Genomic DNA, 14,189 nt, shown 5'->3' with positions numbered 1-14,189 from the left:
GCTGGATCTGTTTATATCAAAGACAAAAGGCCGCATTACCTCAATACGAATCTGATCTACCGGCAGGCGAGAGGTCTCGAATATTGCCTCATCCCGCGGGACTCCAATCGGCAGGAGTTCGTACATCGTGCACCACAACGAAGAAATATTCTCGAACTCACACGAGCACCTACCAGAGCGCTGGATCACAGCGAAGAGCGAGAGGGAACACCGCATTGGAGACGCATCTTGTGACCTTCGGTAAAGGCAGCCGACTCTGTCTGGGGATGAAGTAAGCGAAGATGGATCCTCCCCTTACTGAGCTTCGGTCAAGACGCCCTACTCACGCATAATTCCTGTAAATATAGCTTGGTATTGCGTTAAGTTCACCTCGGGGGACCGCCGCGACCGTCTTGCGGGTCATGCCAAGGATGAGGCTCGTCGACAATTGTAGTGATGCAATGCTGTTTGGTCACAATGTCATAGTGCCCCTGCCGAAGAAGAGTAAGACTTTTTCACAGTTGTAATATCTTGAAGCCGGTTCCCTTTCGGCTCGATATCAGTTCCAAGGCCCGTAGCCATGAAATGATCCTCTTTATGTTGCCGTGATCCCCTTACATTATTCCCATTGGGCCGTTCGGTTCGTGCCGCCCCCTTTCTTACTAGGATCCTGCCGAAAATGGTTAGCGCCGGATGATTCATAGTGAATGCGACATGATTGCTTGTGTGCCGATTTTCAGATTGGTCAAGCGGCACAGTGAAAGCGTGATATAAGAAGAACCACGACGCTTCCCGAAACTCCTGCCATCGGGCATCTGGCTTCTTCAGGACCGCTAGGAAACATCAAAGCCGAAACCGATTCCGGGGGTGTCTTCTCTCCTGGAACACAGAATGCCGTTCCCTCTGGTCCTCAAGTCCAAACCGGACTACGTCGACCTGGACGCCTACTTCAAGCCGCTACCCATGCACGGCCACCTCACGCAGCACCGTGCTGAGTACGCCGCCGTCCAGCCGGTCATCGACGCCATGTACGACCACGTATGGGCCCTGCCCGACTTCGACGTGTTCCGCCAGGTCGGCCGCGGCGTGGACGCCGTCATGCCGCCTGGGGGGCCGGACCGGGCCCGCGATGTCGTGATCGAGTTTCTGTACTTCTCGGCCCGCGACGGGCATAGGATTGAGCTCAAGGTGTATAAATCGCCACGGGTGCAGAAAGGGGCGGCTTTGATGCTGAGTATGCACGGTGGAGGTGGGCTACTTCTTATCTATCCATGAAATACCTTCCTCCTTTTGCTTTCCTGGGCATGAATTTCAAGTTGTTAATCTAGAGTTATGGGTGCAGGCTGGTGCGTAGGGGACCATGAGTCCGACGGAGCAGAGAACGCCTATGCCGCCGCTCATCAGAATATCGTTGTTGTTAGTGTCGACTATCGTTTGTACGTCTCTATGAGATCTCCTCTATATCCATGGATCTTGGCATATTTAAGGGCTGCTGATATTGTTGGAACAGCAGGAACTAAGGTTTTCTATATTACTCCAAAAGGGGTGCCACGTGCCTACGCGCACGAACCCCTTTCCTGTTTCATCAAGAGGGGCATACGATGCCCCTCGCAGCTCGTACTGAAGATAGATATGAACAACAGAATAAGAACGATTGAACCCCGATTAAAACCGGAACCACCGTACGTACGAGAGCCCATTCAACAGATATAGTGACAGAGCACCCGAGCACCCTGCTCCACAGGCACTACAAGATAGCTTCGACGCGTTATTATGGGTAAGTTATATGTCGAGATATCAGCATTAGGAGGCTGCTGAGAGGGAAGATTGGAAACTAACAAGTATCTTAATTAGTGTAAAGAAAACGCCGAGAAGCTTGGTGTTAACCCAGAGAAGATCATAGTAGCCGGGAACAGCGCGGGTGGCAATCTCGTGAGTTCCAATGTACCCCTTCGGTTGCTCGTCATCTTGATTTTTGTAAATGACTGACAGAAAAATGCCCAGGCTGCGGCGGTCGCCATCGAGGCCAGGGATCAGGGCATCACCGGCATCGTTGCCCAGGTCCTGCACTTCACCCAGACGTGCCACCCCAAGTTCTTCCCCGAAGGACCGGTACGAGTTCGGGAGCTATATCCAGAACGCCAAGGCCAGCGTCCTCAACCTCGCCATGGACGAATGCTTCCTCGATGCCTACGTGCCAGACCTGAGCGCTCCGGATGCCAGAAAACACTGGCCCTTCCTGGCGAACTCGCATCGAGGGCTCCCTCCAGCGCGTAAGTTATCACACTCTTAAATCTGTCTGCACCCCACCACCGTCCTAAAACCCAACACGTCTTGTAGTCATACAATGTGGCGGCAACGATTTGCTCCGTGACGACGCCCTTGCGTACGCCGAGGCGCTCGAGGCGGCGGGCGTGGACGTGGAGATTCATGCGTACCCTGGGCTGCTGCACTGCTTCGCGTTGGTTGTGCCGACGTTATCGGATACCCATGAGTTCTAAGAGAGATACAACTGTTTCTGGACAGGCACGCAAGCTAGCACACAGATGATGGACTGTACATTATATTACTTCTATATACTTATATCCCACCATCTGATGCATCATGTCCTGATCCGGCAAAACGGGCAATTACCGTCTTCCGTCCTTCGTAGATTACTACCGTCTTACTCGTCTTCGTTAGCCCAATGAAAGGAGCCGCGGAAGGGACAAGTTATGAAATCAGGGATTATGCAGCGCCTCCCCGTTGTCGGGTAACAGATCGGTGAACAAGGACCGTGGGGGGTAACCGAGACATAACAAGGACTCACGACGCCGCAGATCACACGGTTTGCTCTTCGTTATGAGAAATGGATGGGCACAATTACCGTCGTATCGCCGGCCAGCTGCGTCAACCATCGCCTGATTTTATTGAAGGTTGCATATGCGATTTCAACCTAGAAATCTCTGTCCCCTGTTGTTCTACTATGTCTTGTGGCTGGGATCTCCCTCCTATGGGTTCGGCGTACCCAGCGCCTGGAACAGGGGAAATCGGCAGCCGAGAGACAGACGACGTACGGGCAAGGCGTAATTGGACGCGGGGGGTTGGGAGGGGCGCGGGAGAAGCAGCAACAGAAATGCTTCGAGGTAGATGGCACGAAGCTGTCTGAGCTGAAGATGGAGCCCTGCACGAGGAGTCTTCGGCCACAGGAGCTTGTCGAGTTGCCTAGCGGATGGCCACGGCCGCAATCAGTAATCAGTCCCGTATAAAACCGGCTTTCGAAGCGGTAATTGTGTGCCGGTAATGGTGAATAAGGTGCCACTCCCTTTCTAGGGATTACCACTCGGTTGTGTTGCTTTCAACTTCCTGACTGGCCGTGCTGCATACTCCATGATACCAAGAAAGAACCTCCGAACCCCTGGAGAGTCACATGCCGGAGCTGTGTGCTTGACTGCCATACGCGCTGCTGCCGCTCCTGCTTCTGCTGCTGGTAGCTACTTTACATAATGGAAAAGGCAGGTACATACGATCGGGACAAGCTGGACACCTGTCGAGACGGCCACGATCATCGAATCACGCAACGCAAGCCACGATCGGTAGAGGCCCTTATCTCTGTCGTCTGAAGATCGCTAGCTCTTCGCCTTGCATTATCTTGCGACGGAACGAGGGCCGCGGGGGCGTGCTCCTTGGGAACCTACCACAGGAACCCTTTCCGCGTAAGCAGCCCGCAGACAAGTGAAAGCGGCCACGAACTCGGGGAGAACGAAGCTTAAACCCTATTTTTTGGGCGAAGCTATCCTCGAACGAGTAGGTACTATCTTACAAGCGTTCCGTCTAGACCTCGGCTCATGTGCGAATAGACGAGAGCATGGCAATTTAGCCCCTTTGGGCGTTGGGGGGTATCATCCCAAGTCTGTCTAGCAAGACTTCTCTCGGATCTTCCCCTTCTCCTTCTTCTCTATCTTTCGGAAGTGTAGGCAATTAAGTTTATCCGCCGCTGCCAAATAGGGTATGGCGAAAAGAGAGTTCACCCCCTCATCTACGACAGTATGCTGTTACTAAGCTTAAAGTGCTCTCTCCCCTGTTCTGGACTCCTGGCCTCCTCTTTTTGGCCCATCAACCCCAGACCCCTGATTTCCCTCGGGTTGACTCCCCGACGTCTGTGCATCTTACAGTACATACATATTTAGCGTCGCCTGGACCTACTGCTTCTGGCTTCAAGGTTTGCTCATAGTTGATATCTCCGCAGTCCGTTAACCGTACATGAGACGAACAGGCGAAACGCGTGCCTTGAATCTTCCAACCCCGCAGTCCAAACCTCTGCTTAAAGTTTTCTAAGATTCAACTTCCACATGTTGGTCTTTGAGGGGACGCTTTTTCGCTACGGGGTCACTCAGGTTCCAGATGGGAAAAGAGAGACGAGGGAGGAAAAGGAAGCGGAAGAAGTAGAAGAGGAAGAGAAGGGGGGAGAAGGAGAAGATTGGGGGATCAGAGGATGGAGGTTAAAGCAGCAATGTTACTCGATAACAAACAGACAGCTGCCGATAGAGCCCAGAAACAGAGCTTCGTCCGCGAGAGTTCACTATGAGGCCGATTTGAAACAGTCAATCGAGGCAGTCAAGCACGGCCCGAGGCTCCAAGTCGTTGAATCTTCGAAGGCGGCTTACTCAATTCATGGTTGCGCAGTGAAGCCAAACTTGGGTGGTAACCTGCCTGGAAACCGTGCGCCATGGCACTAAGGATTGGTGGGCATAATAATGGTACGCTTTCGAGAGATGAAGTACGCGAAGTGTTCACATGAAGTAGGGAGAGGCAAAGGCATCAAGATTTAGCCACTTTTGTGTATTTTACGTATTTTTAGTCTGCCAGTAAAGTGGTTCCTCGCAGTTTGAAGCCCCGTGGCAGTTGAGAGCCTGGGTAACGAGCAGCAATTCGCGGGCCCCTCCACATGTGCCTCTGGCAGGTCTCCTCATTTGGCTTGCGATTAATGATATTCCAAAACGTTCAGTCGCGATATGACAAGAAAATGTCTACGCCCGGCTTGTAACTAATAGTGACACACCTCACGCCGGGGTCACCCAGCGCGGCCGACACCCAATCTCCTACACCCCCGTACCGCATCCCCACGCGAAGCCATGTAGCCATATTTCAGGTATCTGCAGGCAGCCGTGGGAGGGGAACGTCCCCTTGTGTGCTGGCGACTAAAATCACCAGACTTGAGTGGAGTCTCCGAGCTTCAAAAAAATATCTCGCGAGTGACCATCTCTTCCATCACTGATGTATGTCTAATAACATTCAGGCGTGTCTCATATACTTGTGCTGTGGGCGTTCAAGTAGTATGATAGCTTGATGATACGCTTCGTCGGCGTGGTCCAAGTCGTCATCCAGATCGAAACATTGGATAGAGTGCCGCAAGCAAAAGTAGCAACGAACGAATTGCGTGCGTGCCATACGTGCGACCAACATCAGGTGCACTGTTGTGAACATATAAAGAAACGCGAAACATGTCGGAGCAAACGAGCACTTGCGCTGGGCCTGATGACGTAGCTCGTAAGTCGGTATCGTGTGTCGTAAAGAGTAGAAAACGTGGGAATCCAAATGTTGCCGTACGCCGTGCCATTTCCACCTCAGGTGCTACGCAATCGCAACCTGGTCGGCCCATGCCTTGTTGTATAATACAACGAAATCAAACCATAATAGGTCGCTATGCGTGGTATCACTGAGCAAATAAAACAAAGATTAGAGACTTTTGAAAAAATAGGTCGGAGAAGAAAGCATCACGCAGTCATGTGCGTGTCGGTGGACGTTTCGAGTCGGAGACAGTTCGTTGCAGTCGGCGTGCGCATCGATTATTGCTCCGACCCAAAATCCACAAAGCTTTCCCAGGCACCTTCGTTCATGCCAGTGCCGCCGGGGGTGCCCATGCGGCTGAAATCGAAGTCACCATCAAAACCAGTGAAGGAATCCATGGGAGAGTACAATGCCGAATCTGGACCGTAGTTGAACGACTGCTCAGGGGAGCCAGGCCCACTCTGGACGTCACTCAGCTGGGCGGCGTTCAGAGTGTCGAGCTTCAGATCGTCAGCGGGATGCTGGCCGAAGAGCTGGAAAGCCGACGGGTTGGCACCACCAAAGAAGTGAGATGCCATTGGGTCGCTCATGTCGATATTAGCCATCATCTTGACCTCATTGGGAAGCTCAGAAGTGAAGATGGACGAGGTCGATTGCTGCAGTTGAGGGTCAAGCGGGGGAAAAGCTTGAGCAGGGGTCTGGAACGGTGTGCTTGAGGACTCGGAAGTGTCCGTGGGTCCAGACACAGGCGACAATGCGGGAGGCGACGAAACGGTGTTGGAAGCGGATGCGTGCGTGCTTGCAGTTGAGATTCGCCGGGTCATGTTTCCATACTGATCGCCATGGCCGGTCGGGGTCGCGGCCTGAGAAGGAGATGTGGGCGAGAAGTGCGAGCTGCCATTGTTCATGAGCGGGCTCATGTACATGGACTGATTGAGCTGCTGCTGGTACGCGTTTGCACTGGGAAACGACTCGCTGAACAGCTTGTTGACCTCGTTGTAGCGGGCCATGGTCGCCATCGCTGCCTGTGTTGTGATATAGGCATTGACCCGGTGATTCATGGCTGGCGAATTCGTCTGAAGATGGGCAGTCAAGTACTTGTACTGGCGCGGCAGGTCATCCTCTTCCTCTTCGTACATCTCCTCCTTAATGACAATCTCCTCGGTGACCTTGAGGCCTCGACCCGTTCGTCGGCGGTGGATCTCCGACGCCATCCTTGCTGATTGCACACGAGCTTCCAGACTACGGTCAGCACGTCTCGAGGCGGCAATGTAGGCTCGCTCTTGGTTCTCTTCGTGAGAACGCTCGGTCTGCAGTAATAGAGGGTTAGCTAACTGAGCTTGGGATTGGCATGGAAGTAGCAGGAGAGCTTGCCTTCAAGGCCTTTGCAGGCGGTGCACGCTCGCCAGAAGGCATGGTTGCTGCTGCTGCTGAGCTGTCGTAGGATCGCTTAGGCATTTAATTGAATGGTATCAAAGCGACACTCGACTTCGCGTCGGTATTAAGCTGGTTGGGTTGGTTCACACGGCACTGTCAACGGTATGAGAGAGCAGGTCGAGTTGATATGTTGCTCTCGAGTGGACGTGCTGCGGCGATTGGTTCGTTTCAAGAGAGGCGGGGTACAGAAAGTATGACTTGGAAACCGCACCACCAGATGGAGGAAGTATATTTCTATTTGAAAATATTGCCGGTTTGCCTATGAAGATGAAGAAATCTGCTTCGCTCTTGGCAGCTTGGTCTATTAGTTGGTAGATTTGGTCGCGTTGCTTGCTCAAGTTAACAGAACGGTAGACCGTGTTGCAGTGGTAATTGGGCGACGGTTGCACTGTAATTCGGTTCCTGATTGAATAGTTCGGTTTGTTTCTCAAATGACAGAGACTTCTAGTAAAGTTCTGGTGTTGTTGACGGGATGCAGGGTGAGTAGAATGATATTCTGTGAGAGAAAGTAGTCCAGAGGAGACCGGAAGGGTGGGCGGGCTCAGGGACCAAATCTATATATACAAAAGAGGAACTACACATGGCCCATCTCATTCACAAGCAATAAGCAATACGCAGCCCGTCAATCCAATTTGATTCAATGGGATTGAGAGCAGAGGTACTGCAGGCCCAGCAGCGTTCCCTGCCAGAAAGCATGTCGCTTGCAAGTACTCAGCACCCAGACAGGCCCGATCAACCGCAACGGCAGGGATCCCAAAGACTTTGATGCGGGAACTCCAAAAGAGGGCGCGATCGCGATCGAGATGCAGCCAGTCCGTGGCCAATGGCAGAGCATGCTGGGCCTGAGACGTTGCAAGGATCCGGTCGCAGAAGGGCATCTGATAGAGCGCCAGGTAGCTCCGCCTTGGGCTTAGCGAGCCTGGAGGCACTGAACCTAATCTTCCCACCTTCCCCAGTCTTTTTCTTTCTCCCCTTCCTGGGCGTTCCTTTTGCTCCGGTGGACCTTTTGTTTCCTTGTTACCTAAAAATGAGAACATACCCCCTTCTGGCCAAGGTGGGTGGTGGGAGAGTCCCGGGTCACAGCGATCAAGTGTAGGCAAAAATAGGTAACATGGCCTGCCTGTATGTAAGAGGCATCGCTGTGGCAACTGTAATTGACGATATGTGTAGCGAATAATGAACCTGAAGCTGGCAGAAACCATATCGTGAACTATGTAGTGGTGGTTTTTTTTTTCGAGGATCCAGCTCATGCCATACGAATCTGGCCATCGGGCCATCCCAATGCCCTCTCAAAGAGGTCTACCGCAACCTGATGTGGAAGTCTATTGCCCTGAGAGTTCTCCTTTGCTCCGAAGTCCAGACAAGACAGCCAAGCGTTATGGGATGAGAGTGCCCTGATTTGCGCGCGCAACGATTCACGCATCTCCTACCTTGTCCGAGGGGATAGCGACAACAGTACCGACGATATTGCGCAAATGTTACATCACTCCTGATTTTGAGGTTCCACGGTTCGAGGAAGATTGGCGGCTTTAGAGGGGCAGCTGGGCAGCTCGGGTCACAAACCAGGAGGAACCCATGGGCAAACAAGTTTACCATAGGCTACATACGTTGCGTGTGCACAGTACGTATATTGATCACTGCCACGCCGCCATCCCACCCAGGTTTTTCGCTTGCACATCCCGCCTCATCCGAGCTGCAACAGAAAGGGTACAATTTGATAAAAATGTGGTGGTTTAAACGGAGCATACCAACCATTTGCTTGGTATGTATGAGGGTGGGTAGGCGGTGCCTGGCATGCTGGCAACATACTCCAGTTTCCCACCCACAGACAGCAGAGCAAGCCATGGACCTCAAAGGGTGATGTGCATTGCACGACTCAATATCAATTGATCAAACCTGAATTGAATCTTGAAAGAAATTTCAGCGTACGCAAGCAGTGTCAATCGACTACTGGATTGCCCTGAATTTTTTTCCTGATTTCCCCCTAATCTTCTGAGCCGTACAGAGCAGAGCCATGACTGTAGGCTTACCAGCAAGTAGCTTTGCTACTGCTGACTGCTGCTGTCGCCAGCTCGCTACGCCCACTGCCACCAGAGTCACAGTGGAGTGCCAAGTACACCCACCCAGCATCAGCGGCTATTGATGGAGACCACTACCACAAGTTCACGATTAGCAGGGTAATAGTGCTAGATCGCCAGAAGCTCGGGTTTAAGGGCTCTGCTAACTACCTAGCTGCTTGCTTTCGAGGGGTTCTTGGAGGCTGGAGCAAACTCAAACTTTCTAGTCGAGAGAGAGCCTACACAATAGGCACTTCTCGAGCGGCCTGTGAAAGGAGTAGGAGCGGAGTATCCGCATGTACGCCCGCACCGATGGATCACTCCAGAGATTATTATCCAGTCGGGATCTGTGATCCCAGCACACCGTGTAACGATTGATAATTGTGACAGAGTGACCTGTCATTTTCCCGCGATCGTGTCGCACACACGCGTGGCTCTCGGATGTTGCGCGCACGACAACAGCAACACATTCGCTGATTCGATTATTTACTTAATCTATTGTCGAACCATTTGCTTCAAGACTGCCCACGAGCCGATACGACAGTTAATACATGAGTCTGCAGATCGCGTTGCTGGCTCTACAAGTACACACACTGAAGCGTTTGGTTCGCTCTTCGGCAATCTCACCATCTGCCATCTATGCAATGTACGCAAATACATCCATCCTTGGTTGCATGGGTTCATGGATGCTTCGAAGAACAAAATGATAAGCGGAGAGCTCAAGAGCCCGTAGTCCGAGCATGCGTTGCGAGCTACATATGCATTATTCTCGGCCATCTAGGCACCCATCAGATTTTGTGCGTGTAAAGTGGGCAGCAAACTCAATTATTGGCTGGGTATTGGAATCGGTAGGAATCTCCAGCTGTGAAGGATGAAGGGCTTGCAAGGGTGGGTGGTCTGGAGCGAGTGCCAAGTTGAAGTTATCGCCGGCTCTGCTTACTTGTACGAGCTTACCTGCAGTCGGCAATAAGAAACTGCTCGGATTCGGTTACAGAAAAAATAAGGGTTCACTCGCATATCGTAAATAAGGGACCAACCAAAGGATCACCAGCATGTAGAGCAGGCATGATTAGGCCGCAAGAAGGGCCCGGTCGTGAGGTTCTGCTTCCCTCTACCAACGAAGCCATTACCAGATGAGGTCAAGCTAGCAGTGGGAGGGAAATCATACGCAGCTACTACCACTACCAAGATTCTGCTTCGAACGATCAGTTCGCAATTCTCGATTGTGACGTCGTTCCCCCAGGAGTCCAGGACGCGTGCGATATGGGGTTTGCGACAGTGTCAGCGGCACCAGATGGGACAGTGAAACAAAAGCGAGCCGCAAAGCGCCAAGCACCAAGCTCAATACTTACCGATTTTCCAGTGGAGTCAAGTCTCCGGTTCCTCAGCCCTGTTGCAGAAATCAAGTGATGGATCGACTTCAGACTATCAGGGCTTTCCGGAGCAAATTGTATGGACCAAAATGTCCGGCCGTGGACAAAACAGGTTGAAGTCAAAAGATACAAGCTGCTCTAACAATTTTTCTCGGCCTATGCCCCGTCCACCTGCGTAGGAATTCCCCAATCAACATCGAGCAAGCCGCAATACCCCTCAACTTCATGGCATTCTCGTGGCTTTGTATGGCTTTGTAAGCACTCGCCACAGCAACATCGGCATTCTCGAAAGTCCGTTGAACTACTCAGGCACCGCATTCAACCCTTCCCATTGTACCGCCGCCGATCCCTGCCCTGAACTGACCAAGTCGCCACTCCCAGTCCTTTCCCCCCATTTCTTCAAAAAGAATCCCCTGTTTTGGTACATAGCATTTTGTCATGGTGCGTCCGGTTTTGGTCTCCGGTTCTCCATAATATCCGTTTCTCGCATCGCATTCAGCGCTGGGTAGCTGGCTCACAGCGACGTAATGCCTGCCCTGACTGACGTCGTAACCACCACAATATTATCGAAATCTCCGAACTATCTGCGGATTGAGTTAACTATCTGGCTCATTCTCCGAAACCTCTCAGCAAATCAGAAGCGTTCCAGTCTGTCGGACGAAAGGATTTCCTCATCAGTACAACCAGTTCCCGTCACGCTCTGGCAGAGCATATCAAGTGATATCCGTCTTCACATACCAGTAAACCATGTTTGCCAGTAGTTGAGAACAATACGTCTTCGAGTACGAGCCCGCTACTTCTTATTACGCCGAGACATCAGAGTTATGATGGCACTCCAAGGAGCTACTGTATCAATCTGACAGCGGGCAGACTCCTCCTTCACAACTCAACTTAATGGCGGGTAGGGTCCTCGGCAGTCTCCTTACGGCTTCCGTTTTCAGCCTCATGCTACTAACCATCAGACCCGCTGGAAAAAGTTAGAAGAAGCCCTTCTTTTTTCAAACACCTTCCTAGCTCGCTGTTTAGTGAACGTGGCCTGTCGGCTCTTGCTCTCCCCGCTGAAGAGATCTGTCCCGAATCTATTGCAAACCGTCCACGGAAATATTGGATGAATTCGCGCTTCCATATCTCCTGCTAGATCAAAGCCCGAAGTGCTATGGTCGAATCAATGGCTCGCCGCAATGCCCGCATATCCACGGGTTCATGAGTCCCATCGACGTCTCTGCGGCAGATCTCAATAATAAGATCGCAATCAAGATCAAGTCCGAATAGTACCCTCGACGGTCCCAACGCTTGAAGTTTAGCGCGCCGGTCAGAGTTGCCCGTCGCTTCACTATCCGCCACTATGCGCTTGCCCGCCCACTCATGGCTGATCTCCCGGCAATCATCGCAGGGCATCTGGCCACTTACCACGTTCCTGGACGGCGACCTAAGAGCAAGTCTGAATCCACTATAATAGCCAACCCATGACAATGTCACTCCAATGATCTGTGCAGCTTAACGGCCGGGCTGATCTTCCGAGAGCGATGGCGTATCAATGCTATCACGGCCGATTCCCAAACTAGTGGTAGGCTCAACTTTCACTTACAGTCCCATGTGGTAGGAAAATCGTCTACGGTTGGTATGCCGTCGTTGGCTGTGGGTGGAGGTTTGTCGCTCCCGCAGTCTACTCGTCGAATTCTACATCTCATGCCTTGGAAGACACGGACCTATATCCGCCATCCACCACTGTGTGGCTCATCTCTCATGAACACGCCTATGCTGCATTATCCTGATACAAAGGTTTTGACATTGAACTGCCGAGCATCATGCCTGTGGGTTTCGTCATGGAAGCCCTGGGGCTTTACCCCTTACCAAGGCCACGTCCGGCTTTCTTGTGTCACCTGTCTATTATCATCTTTGGCATAGCAGGCCTCAAGACAATATCCGTTCCTATGAGCCGCGCTACTGGCGTTCGTCTCGCCGGACGTGCCTCGTCTCCCCAGACTACGCCGTCCAATCATGTGTTGTACAATCTGACATCAGGTCTGGCTTGCGACCGACCATGACGGTGGCTATTGCCTACGACACGCTGAAATGAGATACTTGGCTCCCTGTGAGCATTCTCACGTTTGGAAGGTTTATTTTATCCTCAGCTCTATCGCCAGGGCTACGTCAATCAGTTGACAGTTCCAAATTCCGGACGTGTTTGGCTGAAGTTTGAAGGCGCCAATGGGGTACTCGAAATAGTTTCCCCACCCAGGATTGGTTTTCGATACCATATAAAATCCGATTGTTCAAAGTCCATGCGCTCCGCACCATCAATATTGGATGCTTGCTTTTTTCTTCTCTTTCTCCCACTAAGCTTAACCAATAACGCTGCCTCCTTCCGTGCGCCCAAGACAATAATAATGCACAGCTCCCGATCTGGATCATGTGGGGCCGACCAGATCGTCGGGTCGAGCAACTGAGATCGCGTGGTGATCAGCGTGTTCCCTTTTCAATTTCCTACATGTCTGCATGTATTAATGAATAGCTTGATCCAATGCATGGGCGGGTGCACTGCGCGATATGCGGTAACGTAGCTGGAGTAATGCTAGATCCCGTCTGGAATACTCGACGAGTCCATCGAAGCGATAGTGCTGTTTTAACGTCCCGCATCCTCGTCCTTCCCCCCTGGCGATCGGCTCCCGGCCTCCATTACGGTGAGTATCTAAAGTCAAGCAATTCTTGCGAGAAACGATACGCATCAGCTCGGTGGTATTCTTACAGGTCTCCGCCTCTGTACGTACACGCGCGCCCATTTTGGCTTGGGCCCGAGCCCAGGGGCTGGCCAAGATGCTGGGTAGATGCGCGGAGCGCCCCTTTTTTATTGGCGTCACGACCGCAAATAGCGGCAGAGCTAAGCGGACGCGTTGACGGGATCTCTCTCTGTCTTTCCTGGCCCTGGCCTAAACTGGGAAAGGAGGAGAAGGAAAGACAGGGGGGAAAGCGACCATGTATTGTAAGTGTCGTGATTCTGCGTTCGCGTCCAAGTTGCTGAAGTTGTTTTGACTTTAGCCTCACCGTAGCGTGGGGAATGGTCTCAACCAAAATGGGACGACATCGAAGAGGACGAACCGAAAACGGCGATTTCATTTTCTAGAAGTCCGAATGCTCATCGACCGGAATCGCTTCTGGGATTTTCGTCGAACGTCAGGACTTATTCATTGTTGCGCCATTTGCATTGTGCAGGTTTTACTTGGAAAATTACAGTTCAATTGAGCGCCTGATGCGGAGATTCCTGCCTACTTGCATCGCGACCGATCGATCGTGGAGTCTTGTCGAACAACTGCTTATCGCGGGTCTTTACATGAAGTCCTGCCCGCACTTCTCTGTCCCTTGGTTGCCTGTTGCGAGCAAGGTGCTCCGGATCACGTTTAGGCGAAGGGGGGCGTAGCAGTCCTGAACTATATTCATCAAGATCGTGGACCTCTAGTCCCCAACGTAAGTAATCCAACCAGTATGCATACGGACGGGTGGCATCGGAGACCCTCCACCGCGGCCACCTCCCACAGAGAAGAAGGGGGCCGATTACAGCGGGGAAAGGAGGGACAGCGCGGCGGCCAAGATGGGCGTTCTGAACCATGTCGCCCGTGAAGGGGCCGGTGACTGAGTTGGGGGGCGCTTCACTGGTGAGGGTGAAGGGCGATGACAGTAACTGGGCGACAAAAATGCGAGTAACGTAGGCGGCAGCCAAGAGCGGCGATCTGAAGCGGCACAACCGCCGTCCTACGTGGAGAGGCTGGAGACCTAGACCTGTTCTGCGACGACG

At 52.2% G+C, this 14,189-nt stretch overlaps 2 protein-coding genes across 2 annotated transcripts; one reads left to right on the top strand and one right to left on the bottom strand.

Annotated features, from left to right (window-relative positions):
- Positions 1–870: 870 nt before the first annotated feature.
- Positions 871–2,480, top strand: PG994_012442 (Alpha/Beta hydrolase protein; the record flags this gene model as incomplete). Its single annotated transcript, XM_066863851.1, has 5 exons — positions 871–1,213; positions 1,841–1,911; positions 1,972–2,091; positions 2,117–2,252; positions 2,320–2,480. 5 exons carry the CDS (start codon positions 871–873, stop codon positions 2,478–2,480), a joined length of 831 nt encoding a protein of 276 aa, XP_066712961.1.
- A 3,327-nt stretch (positions 2,481–5,807) lies between these two features.
- PG994_012441 (uncharacterized protein) lies at positions 5,808–6,945 on the bottom strand (the record flags this gene model as incomplete). Its single annotated transcript, XM_066863850.1, has 2 exons — positions 5,808–6,839; positions 6,904–6,945. 2 exons carry the CDS (start codon positions 6,943–6,945, stop codon positions 5,808–5,810), a joined length of 1,074 nt encoding a protein of 357 aa, XP_066712960.1.
- Positions 6,946–14,189: the final 7,244 nt, after the last annotated feature.

The sequence above is a fragment of the Apiospora phragmitis genome (genome assembly GCF_038363925.1).
Source record: "Apiospora phragmitis strain CBS 135458 chromosome Unknown utg000010l:1.0-9815664.0:1.0-9183399.0, whole genome shotgun sequence".
NCBI classification, from domain to species: Eukaryota; Fungi; Ascomycota; class Sordariomycetes; order Amphisphaeriales; family Apiosporaceae; genus Apiospora; species Apiospora phragmitis.
This window is presented reverse-complemented; position numbering and strand designations above follow the sequence as displayed.